The sequence below is a fragment of the Pan paniscus genome, chromosome 1, assembly GCF_029289425.2.
Source record: "Pan paniscus chromosome 1, NHGRI_mPanPan1-v2.0_pri, whole genome shotgun sequence".
Taxonomy (NCBI): Eukaryota; Metazoa; Chordata; class Mammalia; order Primates; family Hominidae; genus Pan; species Pan paniscus.
This window is the reverse complement of record NC_073249.2, coordinates 203,924,220-203,940,413: the sequence shown is the minus strand read 5'-3', so window position 1 is coordinate 203,940,413 and position 16,194 is coordinate 203,924,220. Positions and strand designations below refer to the sequence as shown.

Below are 16,194 nucleotides of genomic sequence, written 5' to 3'. Positions count from 1 at the left end.
GTTGGGGCCACTGCTCCAGAGGGCATAATCAGTGAGTCTTGGCAGCATCCGTGTGGTGCTGATTCTGCAGGTGTGCAGAGTGCAGGATTTGTGAAGCCATAGCTTCCTCCACCCAGATTTTAAGGGATGCCTCAGAGAGCCTGGGGACTTAGGCAGAGACCTAGAGCCACTACACTACAGAGAGCCGCCCCCCAAACCCAGAGCAATGCCCGGCAGAACTGTGGGGTTGGGACCTCTGCAGAGAGTCCCGATTAGGGCAGTGCCTAGTGGAGCCATAGGAGTGGGAAGACCTCAGAATTGTAGAGCATTAGTGTGCTACTCCAAGCACCCACCTTCAATGTGTGTGACAACTGCAGCTAGCAAAGCCACGGGGGTAGAGTGGCCCAAAGTCTTGGAGGCCCAACCCTCATACCAGTGTGTCTGGGAGGCAGAACATGGACTCAAAGATTATGCAAGCCTTAAGATTTAATGTTGTTTGCACAGTTAAGTTTTGTACTTAGAGGCCAGGTACAGTAGCTCACGCCTGTAATCTCAGCACTTTGGGAGGCCAAGGCAGGCAGATCGTGAGCTCATGAGTTTGAGACCACCCTGGGCAACATGGTGAAACCCTGTCTCTATGAAAGATACAAAAAATTAGCCAGGTGTGGTGGTGCGCACCTGTAGTCCCAGCTACTTGGGAGGCTGACGTGGGAGGATGGCTTGAGACAGGGAGGACGAGGTTGCAGTGAGCTGAGATCATACCACTGCACTCCAGCCTGGACGATAGAGCCAGATCTTGTCTCAAAAAAAAAAAAAAAAAAAGTTTTGGGCTTACTTGGGGCCTGTTACTCCTGTCTTCTTTTCTATTTCTCCCTTTTGGAATGGAAATATCTATCCTACGCCTGCCCCACCACCGTATTTTGGAAGCACATAATTTGTTCGATTTCACAGGTTTACAGCTGGAGGGAAATTTGCCTCAGGGTAATTGTACCTTGAGTCTCACCTATATCTGATTTAGATGAGATTCCAGACTTTTGAGTTGATGTTAGAATGAGTGAAGACTTTGGGGGCTATCTGGATGGACTAAATATATTTTGCACATGAGAAGGACATAAATTTGGGGGACCAGGGAAAGAATGTTGTGGTCTGAACGTGTCTCCCAAAATACATGTGTTGAAAAAAATTTCCAATGGAATGGTATTGAGAAGTGTGGCCTTTGGGGAGGTATTTAGGTCATGAGGGCTCCGCCCTTATGAATGGGTCAATGCCACTATAAAATGCTTGATAGGGCTGGGCGCAGTGGCTCACGCCTGTAATCCCAGCACTTTCGGAGGCCGAGGCAGGCGGATCACGAGGTCAGGAGATCGAGACCATCCTGGCTAACACGGTGAAACCCCATCTCTACTAAAAATACAAAAAAAAAAAAAAATTAGCGGCCAGGCACGGTGGCTCACGCCTGTAATCCCAGCACTTCGGGAGGCCGAGGCGGGCGGATCACGAGGTCAGGAGATTGAGACCACCCTGGCTAACACGGTGAAACCCCGTCTCTACTAAAAATACAAAAAAAAATTAGCCAGGCGTAGTGGTGGGCGCCTGTAGTCCGAGCTACTCGGGAGGCTGAGGCAGGAGAATGGCGTGAACCCGGGAGGCGGAGCTTGCAGTAAGCAGAGATCAGGCCACTGCACTCCAGCCTGGGTGACAGAGCGAGACTCCGTCTCAAAAAAAAACCAAAAAACAAACAACAAAAAAAAATTTAGCTGGGCATGGTGGCAAGCGCCTGTAGTCCCAGCTACTTGGGAGGCTGAGACAAGAGAATGGCATGAACCCGGGAGGCAGAGCTTGCAGTGAGCCCAGATTGCGCCAGTGCACTCCAGCCTGGGCGACAGAGCGAGACTCTGCCTCAAAAAAAAAATGCTTGATAGAAGGAGTTTGTTCCTTTTTGCCCTTCCACTTATGCCTTATGAGGGCACAACATTCCTCCTCTCCAGAGATCTAGCTTTCAAGGTGCCATCTTGGAAGCAGAGGGCCAACCTCACCAGATGCCAGAGCCTTGATCTTGGACCTGCCAGCCTCCAGAACTGTGAGAAATAAGTATCTGTGTGTTTTTTAAAATAAATTATCCTGTCTCAGGTATTTGTGTGTATGTGTGGAGACAGGGTGTCACTCTGTCACCTAGGCTGGTGTGCAGTGGTGCGATCTTGGCTCATTGTGAATTCGGCCTTCCAGGCTCAAGTGATCCTTCCACCTCAGCCTCCCGAGTAGCTGCGACTACAGGTGCACACCACCAGACCAGGCTAATTTTTTTGTTTTTGTTTCTTGAAATGGGATCTCACTCTGTCACCCAGGCTGGAGTGCAGTGGTACGATCGTGGCTCTTTGCATCCTTGACCTCCCAGGCTCAGGTGATTCTCCCACCTCAGCCTCTCGAGTAGCTGGGACCACAGGCGTGCACCACCATGTCCAGCTAGTTCTTTTGTATTTTTTATAGAGACAGGGTTTCACCACGTTGTCCATGCTGGTCTCAAACTCCTGGGCTCAGGTGATCCTCCTGCCTCTGCCTCCCAAAGTGCTGAGATCATAGGCGTGAGCCACCAGGCCCAGCCAGAAATTTTGTTATAGAAGCACAAACAGACTAAGACACCATCTATAAATTTTATAAGATTCATAGTCTTAATCTGCCCATTTTACAGTTAAGGACACTGAGGTACAGGAAGAATAAACAATCAAGAGTTGTCCAAGATCACACAACAGAGAGTTGGTGAGTTAGGATTTAAGCCCAGGCAGTTTAGCCCCAGAGATTCTGCTTTTAAAACAAAGTAGGATATAGGAGAATCATCATAAAATGAAAGGGGTGAGAAAATGTCTGGACACGTAAGACACTGATAAGCAATCATAGATATTCTTTTTTTTTTTTTTTTTTTTTTTTGAGATGAAGTCTCACTCTGTTGCCCAGGCTGGCTGGCGTGCAGTGGCATGATCTTGGCTCACTGCAACCTTCACCTCCCAGGTTCAAGCAATTCTCCTGCTTCAGCCTCCTGAGTAGCTGGGACTACAGGCATGTGCCATCACACCTGACTAATTTTTGTATTTTTAGTAGAGACAGAGTTCCACCATGTTGGCCAGGCTGGTCTCGAACTCCTGACCTCAGGTGATCTGCCCACCCCTGCTAGGATTATAGGTGCGAGCCACCACGCCTGGCCTAGGTATTCTTTATTGAGCACTGCTTGTATACTAGCCACTGTGTTAGGTGCTACGGGTGGGGGAGGGATACACAGATGAACAATATTCTGTGCTTGTCTTCAAAGAGCTTATAGTCTAGTTGAAGCATGGGGAGGGACTGTAGTAATGTGTACAAATCAAATCCCAGCAGACTGTGAAACATTCTATTGTAGAACTACACATAAAATGTGGAAACAATGCTAAGGAAAAAGATTCATTATAGCTGGCTTGAGGGGAGCTTCCTAGAGGTGATGGCTTTGGAAGAAGTGAAGAATTGTAACAGCAGAAAGAAGAAAATTAGGGATCACGGGAAGAAACAATGTAAGTTTACGTGGATGCATTTGGGGGATGGCAAGTTCTCTGGTTTGGTTAGAATGCATGAGACTTGCATGAGAGAGACGATTTTAGGTAGAACACCAACCTAACACTAAGTCACACTGAATCAAACAGTGAGATAATGATTTCCTTTCCAGTTTTCATTATGAAGAAAAGTCTCGGCTAGGTGCTTGCTTGTCTTTCAAACGCTAACACTTGCTGATCTCACTTTTTAACACAGAACACCGGCTCAGATCTGTCAGTGGGCAACCGAGCTCTGGTTGAAATGCAGTAACACGAGCCGGGCGTGGTGGCTTATGCCTGTAATCCCAGCACTTTGGGAGGCCAAAGCAGATGGATCACCTGAGGTCAGGAGTTTGAGACCAGCCTGGCCAACATGGTGAAACCCTGTCTCTACTAAAAATACAAAAATGAGCCACACATGGTGGCGGGTGCCTGTAATCCCAGCTACTTGGAAGGATGAGACTGGAGAATCACTTGAACCCGGGAGGTGGAAGTTGCAGTGACCCAAGATCGTGCCACTGCACTCCAGTCTGGGTGACAAGAGCGAAACTCTGTCTCAAAAAAAAAAAAAAAAAAGAATGAGCAATGGACATGGTCAGAGCCAGGCTTGGCAGGGCTGGCTTCGGCCTCTGGGTACAGGATGAGAGGGGAGACTAGGGGCTAGGGCAGGAGTGGGGAGACTCAGAGTGAACAGCACAGGGCCAGGGAGGAACCAGGGTAGAACCAACTGAAATAGAAGACTCTAGAAAGGGATGGTTCTAGAGCCCCATCAGGCCGTGTCACTACGTGCTACCTGGTAGACCTGGTGTGTACAGATTTATTTTCCAGAGGCAATCTTTCAGCCTCTGATCCTCTTCCTGGCTCCTAGGCACCTTTCTGTTATGACTTACTATGAACATTCAATAGGCTGTGACTGGGTTTTACTGAGGTAAAAGGTAACATCGGCAGAGGCCAGCCCGCCTCGGCCTCATTAGCTGGGGGAACTCGAAGTACAGTCAGACAGGGTGGGGCAAATCGACTCATGCCTCCTCATTCTGTGTTTCTTCACGGGAAAATTCCGATGTCTGCTTGACCGCCCGTGGTGATTCATTTTATTCCATATGATGAACATCTGATTTTCTAGGACCTTCATCTTCATTTCACTGAACAACAGCCGTTGGAGGATCTCGTCCTGGAGGGCAAAGCAGGCATGCGTTCTATTGACTTCTTTTGTGTTCACGGCCTTGTTGTTCTTGGAGTCGTTTTCAGAAGTCTTTGGTTTCTCTTCCTCCTTTTAAGCTCCCCAGCACCAGGAAAAGGGGAAAGTTGGTTAATAATGATAATCCCTTCCTTGCTTGAACACCTGCTCTGTGCCAGGTGGTTTACAAACATTATCTTAATAGATTCTCACAACTGCCTGCAAGGGGAGCATCATTGCCTCATTTTGTGGAGACTTGGGACCCAGTAACGGGAAGTCACTTTCTTTTTTTTTTTTTTTTTTTGAGACGGAGTTTCACTCTTGTTGCCCAGGCTGGAGTGCAATGGTGTGATCTCGGCTCACTGCAACCTCCACCTCCCGGGTTCAAACGATTCTCCTGCCTCAGCCTCCAGAGTAGCTGGGATTACAGGCACGTGCCACCACACCCAGCTAACTTTTTGTATTAGTAGAAATTTTTTGTATTTGTATTTGTAATTATTAATAGAGACAGGGTTTCACCATGTTGACCAGGCTGGTCTCGAACTCCCGACCTCAGGTGATCTGCCTGCCTTGGCCTCCCAAGGTGCTGGGATTACAGGTGTGAGCCACCAGGCCCAGCTGGGAGGTCACTTTCTCAGCATCATACAGCCTCAAATTCCCGAGTCCTCCACTTGCCTTTGGTTCATAGGAATGCATGAGATGGCCCGCTAATCTGCCAGTCACAGTGGACATAAAGCCCTTAGCCTAAATATATCTATCTCCAGAGCCCGTTTTTCCAACATGCCTCTCTGAGCATTTTGTCAGGCTCAGTACGATCTCAAACTGCGAAGTCTCAGTGGTCTCATGACATGCTTTTATCTCTATGATCCTCATCTCTCCTTCCCCTGGTTAATAACACTTATTTTTTTTTCTTTTTGGATTCAGCTACAAACTAATGGTCTTTAAAAATATTTAAAAATTAAGCCAGGTGTGGTGGCTCGTGGCTGTAATCCCAGCACCTTCGAAGGCCGAGGCAGGAGGATCGCTTGAGCCCAGGAGTTTGAAACCAGCCTGGGAAACATGGTAAAATCCCGTCTCCACAAAAACTAGAAAAAATTAGCCCTGTGCACACCTGTAGTCCCAGCTACTTGGGAGGCTGAGGTGGAAGGATCACCTGATCCCAGGGAGGTCGAGGCTGCAGTGAGCCACGGTTGTGCCACTGCATCCAGCCTGGGCCACAGAGCGAGACCCTGTCTCAAAAAACTAAATACATAAAAAAAAAAAATGGTTAACTGAAAAAATTCAACATATCAGGCATGCAAAAAGGTAAATAATACAACAAATACTCATATTCCCATATCAACTTAAGAAATAAAATATCATAAATATAACTAAAGTTCCCTGTGGACTCTCACACCCACAGCATCCTCCTCCCTCCCTGAATATCATCACCTTAACTGTAATCCTGCATTTAAAATTTATTTTTCCATGCATTTCTTTATAAAGTAGTTCTCAATGGGAGGCATTCTGCCTTCCCCAGGGGACATTTGGCAATATCTGGAAATACTTTGGATTGTCATGAAATGGCAGGTGTGCTACTTGGCATCTCATGGGTAGGGGCCGGGGTGGCCGCTAAGCTAACAATGCACAGGTGACAGGCGAGCCTCCCACAGTGGAGAATTATCTGGCCCAAAATGTCAATAGTGCCAAGGTTAAGGCATCCTGCCTTAAAATACTTTCACTGCACATACACATCCATAAATAAGATAGGCTATTGTTTTGCCTTTTTTTTTTTTTTTTTGAGACAGAGTCTCACTCTGTCATCCAGGCTGTAGTACAGTGGCATGCTCACTGCAGCCTCAACTTCTCGGGCTCAGGTGATTCTCCCACCTCAGTCTCCTGAGTAGCTGAGACTACAGGCACGCACCACCATGCCTGGCTCATTTTTGTATTTTTTTTAGAGATGGGGTTTCCTCATGTTGCCCGGGCTATTCTCAAACTCCTGGCCTCAAGTGGTCGTTGACCTGCCTCAGCATCCTAAAGTGCAGGGATTATAGCTGTGAGCCACTGCGCCAGGCTGTTTTGCATGTTTTGCTTTTTATTTTTGTTTTTAGATGGAAGCTTGCTCTGTTGCCCAGGCTGGAGTGCAGTGGCATGATCTCAGCTCACTGCAACCTCAGTCCCCTGGGTTCAAGTGATTCTCCTGCCTCAGCCTCCTGAGTAGCTGGTATTACAGGTGTGTGTCACCACACCCAGCTAATTTTTGTATTTTTAGTAGAGACGGGGTGTTACCATGTTGGCCAGGCTGATCTTGAACTCCTGACTTCAAGTGATCCACCTGCCTCGGCCTCCCAAAGTGCTGGGATTGCAGGCGTGAGCCACTGCGCCCAGCCTAGCATGTTTTTTAACATTAAATGAAAGATGTCATAATCTATGTACATTTCTGCTGTCTTCATTATTCTATTTTAGATACGTATCTATGTTCGTCCATGTTAATTTTTTTAATTTTTTTCACATTAAAGTAGTTGTTACTCTTGCCAAAGCACGTTGACATCAAACATGAAATAGGAGAGTCTGGGGTGGTCCTGATTTAACAGCTGAGGTGAGGCAACTGAGGCCTCGTGGAGGGAAGTGATTTACCCAGCACCACCTAAGAGGAAGCTGTAGAGTGGTGGTTTAGACCAGTCTTGGATTCCCCAGTCTTGCCCCATTATTTCGACACCTACCCTGTTCCCTACCCACCTAATCTAGCTGCAAATATCCCCTATCCCTGAGCTGAAGCCAAGCCCCCTCTTGTGCTCACCTGCTGGGGCTCTGGGAGGGTGAGCTTGTGTTCATACTTGACCAACCAGTTGCTAAGCAACAGCAGAAGAAATAGGAACCCAAACAAGGCTGGCTTATAGCTCATCAGCCAAGCTGCCACTGCTCCTATGGTGCCTGCGGAGGCAAGTATCCCATGGAGACTCCTAAAGAGAAATATCAGTTCTGCCAGCATTATGGCGTGGAGGCACACAGGCCCCAGGACCCTGCCTCAGGCCCCTCCATGACAAGAGTCACGGCCACCCACTCCTCTGAGTCATAGCCAGCTCCCTCCCCCCACCCAGCTGCCGCATAACAATAATAATAACTCCTCCTTTGTCTGAAGCACCCACTATGTGCCAGACTCTTTGACAGGCAGTTTGAAAGCATTATCTCATGATGTCCTCACAATAGCCAGGTGATGTAGGCCTCCTCATTCATTCACCAGTACTTCTGGGCCTCGCTACTAGCAAAAAAAAATGGCCAATACAGAGCCCCTACCATCATAGGGGCAAAGAAAAGCTATCCAAACTTAGACATAACTGCTTTCACAGTTATACTAGCCCATCTATTGGTCACCTGATACTTTAGGGGAAGGTAACTTTGTTTAATATAATATGTAATATTGATTAGGTTTTGGACTCTGTACAGTTAGACATTAATTTTTTATTATTATTTTATTTTATTTTTGAGACAAGGTCTCACTGTGTTACCCAGGTTGGAGTGCAGTGGTGTGATTGTGGCTCACTGAAGCCTCCAACTCCTGGGCTCAAGTGATCCTCCTGCCTCAGCCTCCCGAGTAGCTAAGACTACAGGCATGTGCCACTATGCCCAGCTAATTTTAAAAAAAAATTATTTTTTTAGAGACAAGGTCTTGCTATATTGCCCAGGCTGGTCTCAAACTTCTAGCCTCAAGCAATTCTCCCTCCTGGAGACATTAACTTTTATTATTTTATTTTATTTATTTATTTTCTTTTTTGAGACAGACTCTCACTCTGCTGCCCAGGCTGGAGTGCACTGGCACCATCTTGGCTCCCTGCAACCTCTGCCTCCCAGGTTCAAGCGATTTTCCTGCCTTAGCCTCCCAAGTAGTTGGGATTACAGGCATGCACCACCACACCCACCTAATTTTTGTATTTTTAGTAGAGACAGGGTTTCACCATGTTGGTCAGGCTGGTCTCGAACTCCTGACCTCAAATGATCTGCCCACCTCGGCCTCCCAAAGTGCTGGGATTACAGGTGTGAGTCCCCGTGCCCGGTGAAGACATCAGCTTTTAAAAAATGCTAGCCAGGCACGGTGGCTCACGCCTGTAATCCCAGCACTTTGGGAGGCTGAGGCGGGTGGACCACCCCAGACCAGCCTGGCCAATATGGTGAAACCCCGTCTCTACCAAAAATACAAAAATTAGCCAGGCGTGGTTGCGGGCGCCTGTCATCTCAGCTACTTGGGAGGCTGAGGCAGGAGAATTGCTGGAACCCAGGAGGCAGAGGTTGCAGTGAGCCGAGATCGCGCCACTGCACTCCAGCCTGGGCGACAACAGTAAGACTCCTTCTCAAAAAAAAAAAAAAAAAAAAAAGCATACATTGCTATAGTAATTCCACTTTTGGATATTCCCAAAGAATTGAAAGCAGAGTCTTGAAGAGATATTTGTAGACCAATGTTCACAGCAGCATTATTCACAATAGCCAAAATGTGGAAGTAACCCAAGAGTCCATCCACAGATGAATGGATAATAAAATGTTATATACACGCAATATTACCAGCCTTAAAAAGGAAGGAAATTCTAACATGTTACAACATAGATGAACCTTGAGGACATTAAGCTAAGTGAAATAAGTCAGTCACAAAAAAAAAACAAATACCGTATGATTCCACTTACATGAGCTATCTACAATAGTCAAATTCATAGAGGCAAAGAGTAGAATGGTGGCTGCCAGGGTCTGGAAGGAGGGGCAAATGTAGTCATTGTTTAATGTGTACAGAATTTTGCAAGATGAAAATAATTCTGGAGATTGTTTATGTAACAATGTGAATGCATCTAACACTACTAAACAGTATACTCAAAATGGTTAGGATCGTAAATTTTATGTTATGTGTATTTTATCACAATAAAAACATCTGATATGAATTAGTTATTTCTGGGGAAAAAAACAGGTAAGTGCCACCACATCTGGCTAATTTTTGTATTTTTAGTAGAGACGGGGTTTCACCATTGTTGGCCAGGCTGGTCTCGTATTCCTGAACTCAGGTGACCCACCCGCCTCGGCCACCCAAAGTGCTGGGATTACAGGCATGAGCCACCACACCCGGCCAGGAATTCTTTATGTAAAAATATCAGTTTTAGTGGCTGTGATATTCCAATATAGAATCATGCCTTGCTAGGACCATGCCTCGCTGAACGATGGGATACATTCTGAGAAAAGCGCCATTAGGCAATTTCATTGTTGTGTGAACATCGTAGAGCATACTTAACACAAACCTAAATGGTATAGCCTACTACACACCTAGGCTATATGGTATAGTGTATTGTTAATAGGCTACAAACCTGTATGGCATGTTACTGTACTGAATACTGTAGCAATTCTGTCTAAACATAGAAAAGGTAGAAAAGGTATGGTAAAAATGTGTTATATAATTTTATGGGACCACTATCGTATATGCAGTCTGTTGTTGATGGAAACATTGTTATGCGGTGTATGATTGTATCAAATTGGTTACTACTTGTTGGGGCTTTTTAAAATTTTTATTGTTTTAGAGACAGGGTCTTGTTGCCCAGGCTGGAGTGCAGTGGCGTGACCATAGCTCACTGTAGCCTTAAACTCCTGGGCTCAAGCAATCCTTCCACCTCGGCTTCCCAAAATGCTGGGATTACAGATGCAAGTCACTGTGCCTGGCCTTTGTTGGGTTTTTAGGTTAGTTCTCCTTTATCGTTATTACGTATAACCTGAGATACACAGTGTTGAAGTTAAATCTGTACACATACTGAATCTTTCCCTAGAATGCTTTCCTGAAAGTAGAATTACTTGGTCAAAGGGTATGTATGTTTTTAACATCTAATTTCAAGTTTTATCAAACTATTAAATGTGCAAACAAGTCAGATAGAACTACAGGATTTAAAACAAGCTCCAATCCACTGCCTCACCCCTTTCCACCGTCAAGTTCCAAGCCTTAGAGACAACCAATTCCAACTTTTTTAGCTGTTTCTTCTGTATTTACCTTGATATTTCTAAATAGTATGCTTATATTATTTTTTGATTTCTCAATTTTGACATTATGTATTTTTTATATATATATATACTTTTTTTGAGACGGAGTCTCGCTCTGTCGCCCAGGCTGGAGTGCAGCGGCGCGATCTCGGCTCACTGCTACCTCCGCCTCCTGGGTTCACGCCATTCTCCTGCCTCGGCCTCCAAGTAGCTGGGACTACAGGCGCCCGCCACCACGCCCGGCCAGTTTTTTTGTATTTTTAGTAGAGACGGGGTTTCACCGTGTTAGCCACGACGGTCTTGACCTCCTGACCTCGTGATCTGCCCGCCTCGGCCTCCCAAAGTGCTGGGATTACAGGCATGAGCCACCGCGCCTGGCCAACATTATGTATTATATTTTTATGGTGAAAGATAATTTAGCTCCCAAGCAGCACCTCCCCCAACAACCTCCCTACTTCCCTAAATCCTTAAAACCTTCTCATCTTTCTCCCCACAAACTTTCTTTTTTCTCCATTCTCTTAATGTAATTCTATCACTTTGGTTAAAACAATATTCACTGCTCGGCGGGGCGCGGTGGCTCACACCTGTAATCCCTGCACTTTGGGAGGCCGAGGTGGGAGGATCACTTGAGGTCAGGAGTTGGAGACAAGCCTAGCCAACATGGCGAAACCCTGTTTCTACTAAAAATACAAAAATTAGCCAGGCATGGTGGCACACGCCTGTAATCCCAGCTACTGGGGAGGCTGAGGCAGGAGAATTGCTTGAACTTGGGAGGCAGAGGTTGCATTGAGTCAAGATTGCACCCCTGCACTCCAGCCTGGGCAACAGAGCAAGACTCTGTCTCAAAAAAAAAAGAAGAAACAAACTAACAAACAAAAGAAAAAATAAATAAAACAATATTCACTGCTTATGTTTTTATGGTCATGTTAATACAGTTCACAGCTGAGTCATGTGTTGTACTATGATTATATTTTCTTTCTTTTTCTTTCCTCTTTTTTTTTAGAAACGCAGTTGCACTATTTGCTCAGGCTGGACTTGAACTCCTAGGCTCAGGTGATTCTCCCACCTCAGTCTCCCGAGCAGCTGGTACTACAAGGGCATGCCACGCCACTCGGATACATTTTCTTTCTTGCATAGCTTTTACTTTTTTTCCTTTCTACATTTGATTGCCTTTTTGTCTGTTTGCTTAGTTTTTTACAAAAAACAACTTTACTGAAGTACTACAGTTACATAAAATATACTTGTTTTACATGGATAGTTCATAGAGTTTTGACAAATATATACACCTATGTAACCATCACCCCAATCAAGATATAAAACATTTCCATCACCCCCAGCAAGTTCTTTCTTGTTCTTTTGCAGTCAACCCACGACCCCCATCTCAGGCAAGGGCTGATTGGAGTCTATTACTGGAGATTAGTTTTACCAGTTCTTGAACTTCATGTAAATGGAATAATTTTTTGACAATTTCACTTCGAAGAGACAGACTATTAAAAAGACAATTGTTTGTGTAATAAGTACACGCATGCTAAAAGTACACGACCTGTTCCAGTTTTGGGTTAGCAAGGGATTCCTCGAAAAATTAAAAGAATAAACCGCTACTATCATTATTAGAAAGAATTAACCTGGAGTAGAAAGAGTTGTTAGGTGGATGGGGATGGGGGACATGAAGGATGGGGGACATGGGGGATGGGGGACATGGGGGATGGGGGACATGGGGGATGGGGGACATGGGGGATGGGAGAAGCGCAAGACATGGAGTGCGAATGGGGTTGGGGTCCAGCCAGAAGGAAAAGCATGAACAAAGGCTTGGAGACAAGAGCAATTCCGTCTGGACTCAAACCTGGATTTCCTAACTTTGTCTCCATTTTACTACCATCGAAACTGCTGTGCTCTCCAAGTTTTTTGCCCAGTCCAAGCAGGGCAATTATGAATAAGTAAGACGCTCTACCAACATATTTCAGTGTTTTCCCCCATTAGACTGTAAGTTCTTTGAAAGCTAGAACTTCATAATGTAACCCTTGTTACGTAGTAGGCAAGCATTAATAAATACTGGTTGAATTAACGAATAATTGGGTGAGTGAATGAACGAACGCACGCATGCAAAACCGCAAGTCCCTGGAGGAAATGGTCACCTTCGGAGGTTTAGTATGGCCCAGAAGCCCTAAGACCACGGACTGTGCCAGGTCCCACTCCAAACGCCGGGGAGACGCTCTAGGCAAGCTACACGTTCTTTGCTGCGGTGCCACTCTAGCCGCGAGAACGCCGCTCTATGGCTGCGGGGGAGGGGCGGGGCTCGTGGGCGTCTCCGACCCTTTTTGTCCCGGCGCGGCGGGAGCGCGCTTGGCGCGTGCGTACGCGACGGCGGTTGGCGGCGCGCGGGCAGCGTGAAGCGAGGCGAGGCAAGGCTTTTCGGACCCACGGAGCGACAGACCGAGCGGCCCCTACGGCCGTCGGCGGCCCGGCGGCCCGAGATGTTATCTGGGAAGAAGGCGGCAGCCGCGGCGGCGGCGGCTGCAGCGGCAGCAGCCGGGACGGAGGCTGGCCCTGGGACAGCAGGCGGCTCCGAGAACGGGTCTGAGGTGGCCGCGCAGCCCGCGGGCCTGTCGGGCCCAGCCGAGGTCGGGCCGGGGGCGTTGGGGGAGCGCACACCCCGCAAGAAAGAACCTCCGCGGGCCTCGCCCCCCGGGGGCCTGGCGGAACCGCCGGGGTCCGCAGGGCCTCAGGCCGGCCCTACTGTCGTGCCTGGGTCTGCGACCCCCATGGAAACTGGAATAGCAGAGACTCCGGAGGGGCGTCGGACCAGCCGGCGCAAGCGGGCGAAGGTAAGGCTCGACCCTTCCCTCAAACGACACCGCCTGGTGCCGAGCTTCCCCGAGGCTGCTCCGCCGTCCCCCGCCGCCGCCCGGTCTTGGGCCCTGCGACCACTCAGACCTCCCCTTGTATCGCTGCGCACGCCACGTCCCCTCTAGCTGGACGGGTGGGGTAAGAAAGGAAAAGTCTTTGCCGGTGTTGACTGCGGTCTTTGTGCTGGGTCCCGAGCGACGTGGGAAGGTGCATCGATGATTGCTGGGAGGGGTATTTTATTCCTTAGGTCTTTCTTGCACACCTTTTCATTTTCTTGACTGGAAAATGGCTCCCTGACGTGGGGTTACGGTTGGCGTTCTTGGAGACCTCACTTGTTTGTTCACAGATAGGTCTGGAAGCTGTTCGGCGATATTGATGGCGTTTCAGCTGGGTGCACGAGGGGGCTGTAGGTTGATGCTAAAGAAATCGCCTTAGCCGGGGAGATGGAAAGAAAGGGTCGTTTTTGCTTTTGTTTTTGTTTGAGCAAAACCCTGCTGTGTGGTAGGCGTTCTAGTCTTTTTTTCTTTTTCTTTTTTAAAATCCTCTGAGCGATCTTCTGGCGCAGAATTTTGCAGATGAGGAAGCTGCTGATTGAGAGAGCAAATAATAGTCAAAATGCAAATATATGGGAAGGAAAAGATTTGACTCCAAACAGTATATACAGACAGTGACTGCCTCAAATGTCTGTGTCCTAGATGCTATATTCAGCGTGTCACCAACATTACTTTTTTTTTTTTTTTTTTTGCTAAATACCAACGGGCAGGTATTGCTAGCCCTATTTTAGGAATGAGTAAACTGAGGCACACAATTTAAGCAACTTGCCTAAAGTCACAAAGCTAAATAAGTGATGGAAGTGGAATGTAATTCCCACATTCATGTTGTTTCAGGGTATCATCAGCCCTTGAAACAAAGGACCACATGGGACACTGTGTGCAGGGCACTGGGGCAGTATTAGGGCGCAGACTTTAGACTTGGGCCTTTTCTGGAGATTTAATGGTCTAGTTGGAAAAAACAACCTGGATATATATGTGCGTGTAGTCAACATTTAAATAAAAATTTGCAGATTATATAATTTATGCCTGAAAAAATTGTCTACATAATTTTTAAGTGGGAATACCAAGTCAGTGTGTATGGGGAGCTTCTTGAGATGAGTATTACCCAGTCTGAGAGCCCTCATATTTATCTGCCTACTTGAGCCAACTCTCTAAAGTATAACCAGTGCTGGATGAAAGACCGTTTTGGAGGCAAGACTTTCTGGAGCTTTTACCAAAGCATGGGTTAGAAAAGCACAGAGGTTGGTGACACCAGCCCTCAGAAATGAAATAAAGGGCAGAAGTCAAGAGTGTTATTTTACGATTTCAATAGACAGGTGGCCAGAAGCCACGTATAAGATGTTTTTAAAAACAGATTTATTGGCTGGGCACAGTGGCTCACTCCTGTAATCCCTGCACTTTGGGAGGCCAAGGCGGGTGGATCACCTGAGGTCAGGAGTTCGAGACCAGCCTGGCCAACATGATAAAACCCCCGTTTCTACTAAAAATACAAAAAATTAGCCGGGCGTGGTGGTGGGCGCCTGTAATCCCAGCTACTCAGGAGGCTGAGTTAGGGAGAATTGCTTGAACCCGGGAGGCAGAGGTTGCAGTGAGCCGAGATCGTGCCACTGCACTTCAGCCTGGGCAACAAGAGCGAAACTGTCTAAAAGCAAACAAAAAAACAGGCTTATTGGGATAATGCATGTATAATAATATTCACCATTTTAAAATGTATGATTCAGTGGTTTTTAGCATATTTACAAGATTGTACAGCCAACACCACAATTGATTTTAGAACCTTTTCATCATCCCCAAAGACATCTGTATCATTAGCAGTCACTCCCCAGTCCTCCCTACCCCCAGTCCCTGGCAACCACTAATCTACTCTTTGTCTATGGATTTGTCTATTCTGAACATTTTATATAAAATCTTATGTAGCCTTTTGTATTTGGCTTTAGCATGTTTTCAGGGTTCATTCACGTTGTAGTGCTTTCATTCAGTACTTGATAACTCTTTATGGCTGAATAATATTCCATTGTATGGATATACCAAATTTGGTTTATCCATTCATCATTTGATGCACATTGGGGTTTGTTTCCAAGTCTTGGCTATTTTACATAATGCTGACATTAATGTACAGTTTATTTTGTGAATATGTTTTCAGTTCTCTTGGGTGTGGGCCTAGGAATTCCTGGGTTTTATGTTAATTCTAGGTTTTACTTTTGAGGTATAGCCAAACAGTTTCCCATAGCAGCTGCACCATTTTACATTCCCATTAGTAAATATATGAGGGTTCCAGTTTCTCCAATGTTCTTCTTCCTTTTTTTTTTTTTTGAGATGGGGTTTCGCTCTTGTTGCCCAGGCTGGAGTGCAGTGGCATGACCTCGGCTCACTGCAACATCCGCCTCCGAAGTTCAAGTGATTCTCCTGCCTCAGCCTCCCGAGTAGCTGGGATTATAGGCATGCACCACCATGCCCGGCTAACTTTGTATTGTGTTTTTAGTAGAGATGGGGTTTCTCCATGTTGGTCAGGCTGTTTCAAACTCCTGACCTCAGGTGATCTGCCCACCTCAGCCTCCCAAAGTGCTGGGATTACAGGCATGAGCCACTGCGCCCG

At 46.6% G+C, this 16,194-nt stretch overlaps 2 protein-coding genes across 4 annotated transcripts in view; one reads left to right on the top strand and one right to left on the bottom strand.

Moving 5' to 3' along the window:
- Nucleotides 1-3,606: 3,606 nt before the first annotated feature.
- TEX46 (testis expressed 46) lies at nucleotides 3,607-9,633 on the bottom strand. Of its 2 annotated transcripts, none has more exons than XM_003813970.5 (2): nucleotides 7,496-9,633; nucleotides 3,607-4,806 (listed from the first exon to the last, which is right to left on the bottom strand). In XM_003813970.5, exons 1-2 carry the CDS (start codon nucleotides 7,685-7,687, stop codon nucleotides 4,507-4,509), a joined length of 492 nt encoding a protein of 163 aa, XP_003814018.1. In that variant the 5' UTR covers nucleotides 7,688-9,633; the 3' UTR covers nucleotides 3,607-4,506. The 2 variants fall into 2 exon arrangements, with proteins under 2 accessions (XP_003814018.1, XP_054952684.1); XM_055096709.2 differs by having other exon boundaries at nucleotides 3,607-4,707.
- A 3,350-nt stretch (nucleotides 9,634-12,983) lies between these two features.
- KDM1A (lysine demethylase 1A) overlaps nucleotides 12,984-16,194 on the top strand; it is a 63,986-nt gene continuing 60,775 nt past the window's right edge. The window contains exon 1 of one of the 2 annotated variants that reach the window (XM_003813972.6): nucleotides 12,984-13,523. In XM_003813972.6, coding sequence (XP_003814020.4) covers nucleotides 13,173-13,523 — 351 coding nt within the window. In that variant the 5' untranslated portion in view covers nucleotides 12,984-13,172. The remainder of the gene's footprint in view (nucleotides 13,524-16,194) is intronic. The other variant, XM_008966574.4, reaches the window with a different exon arrangement.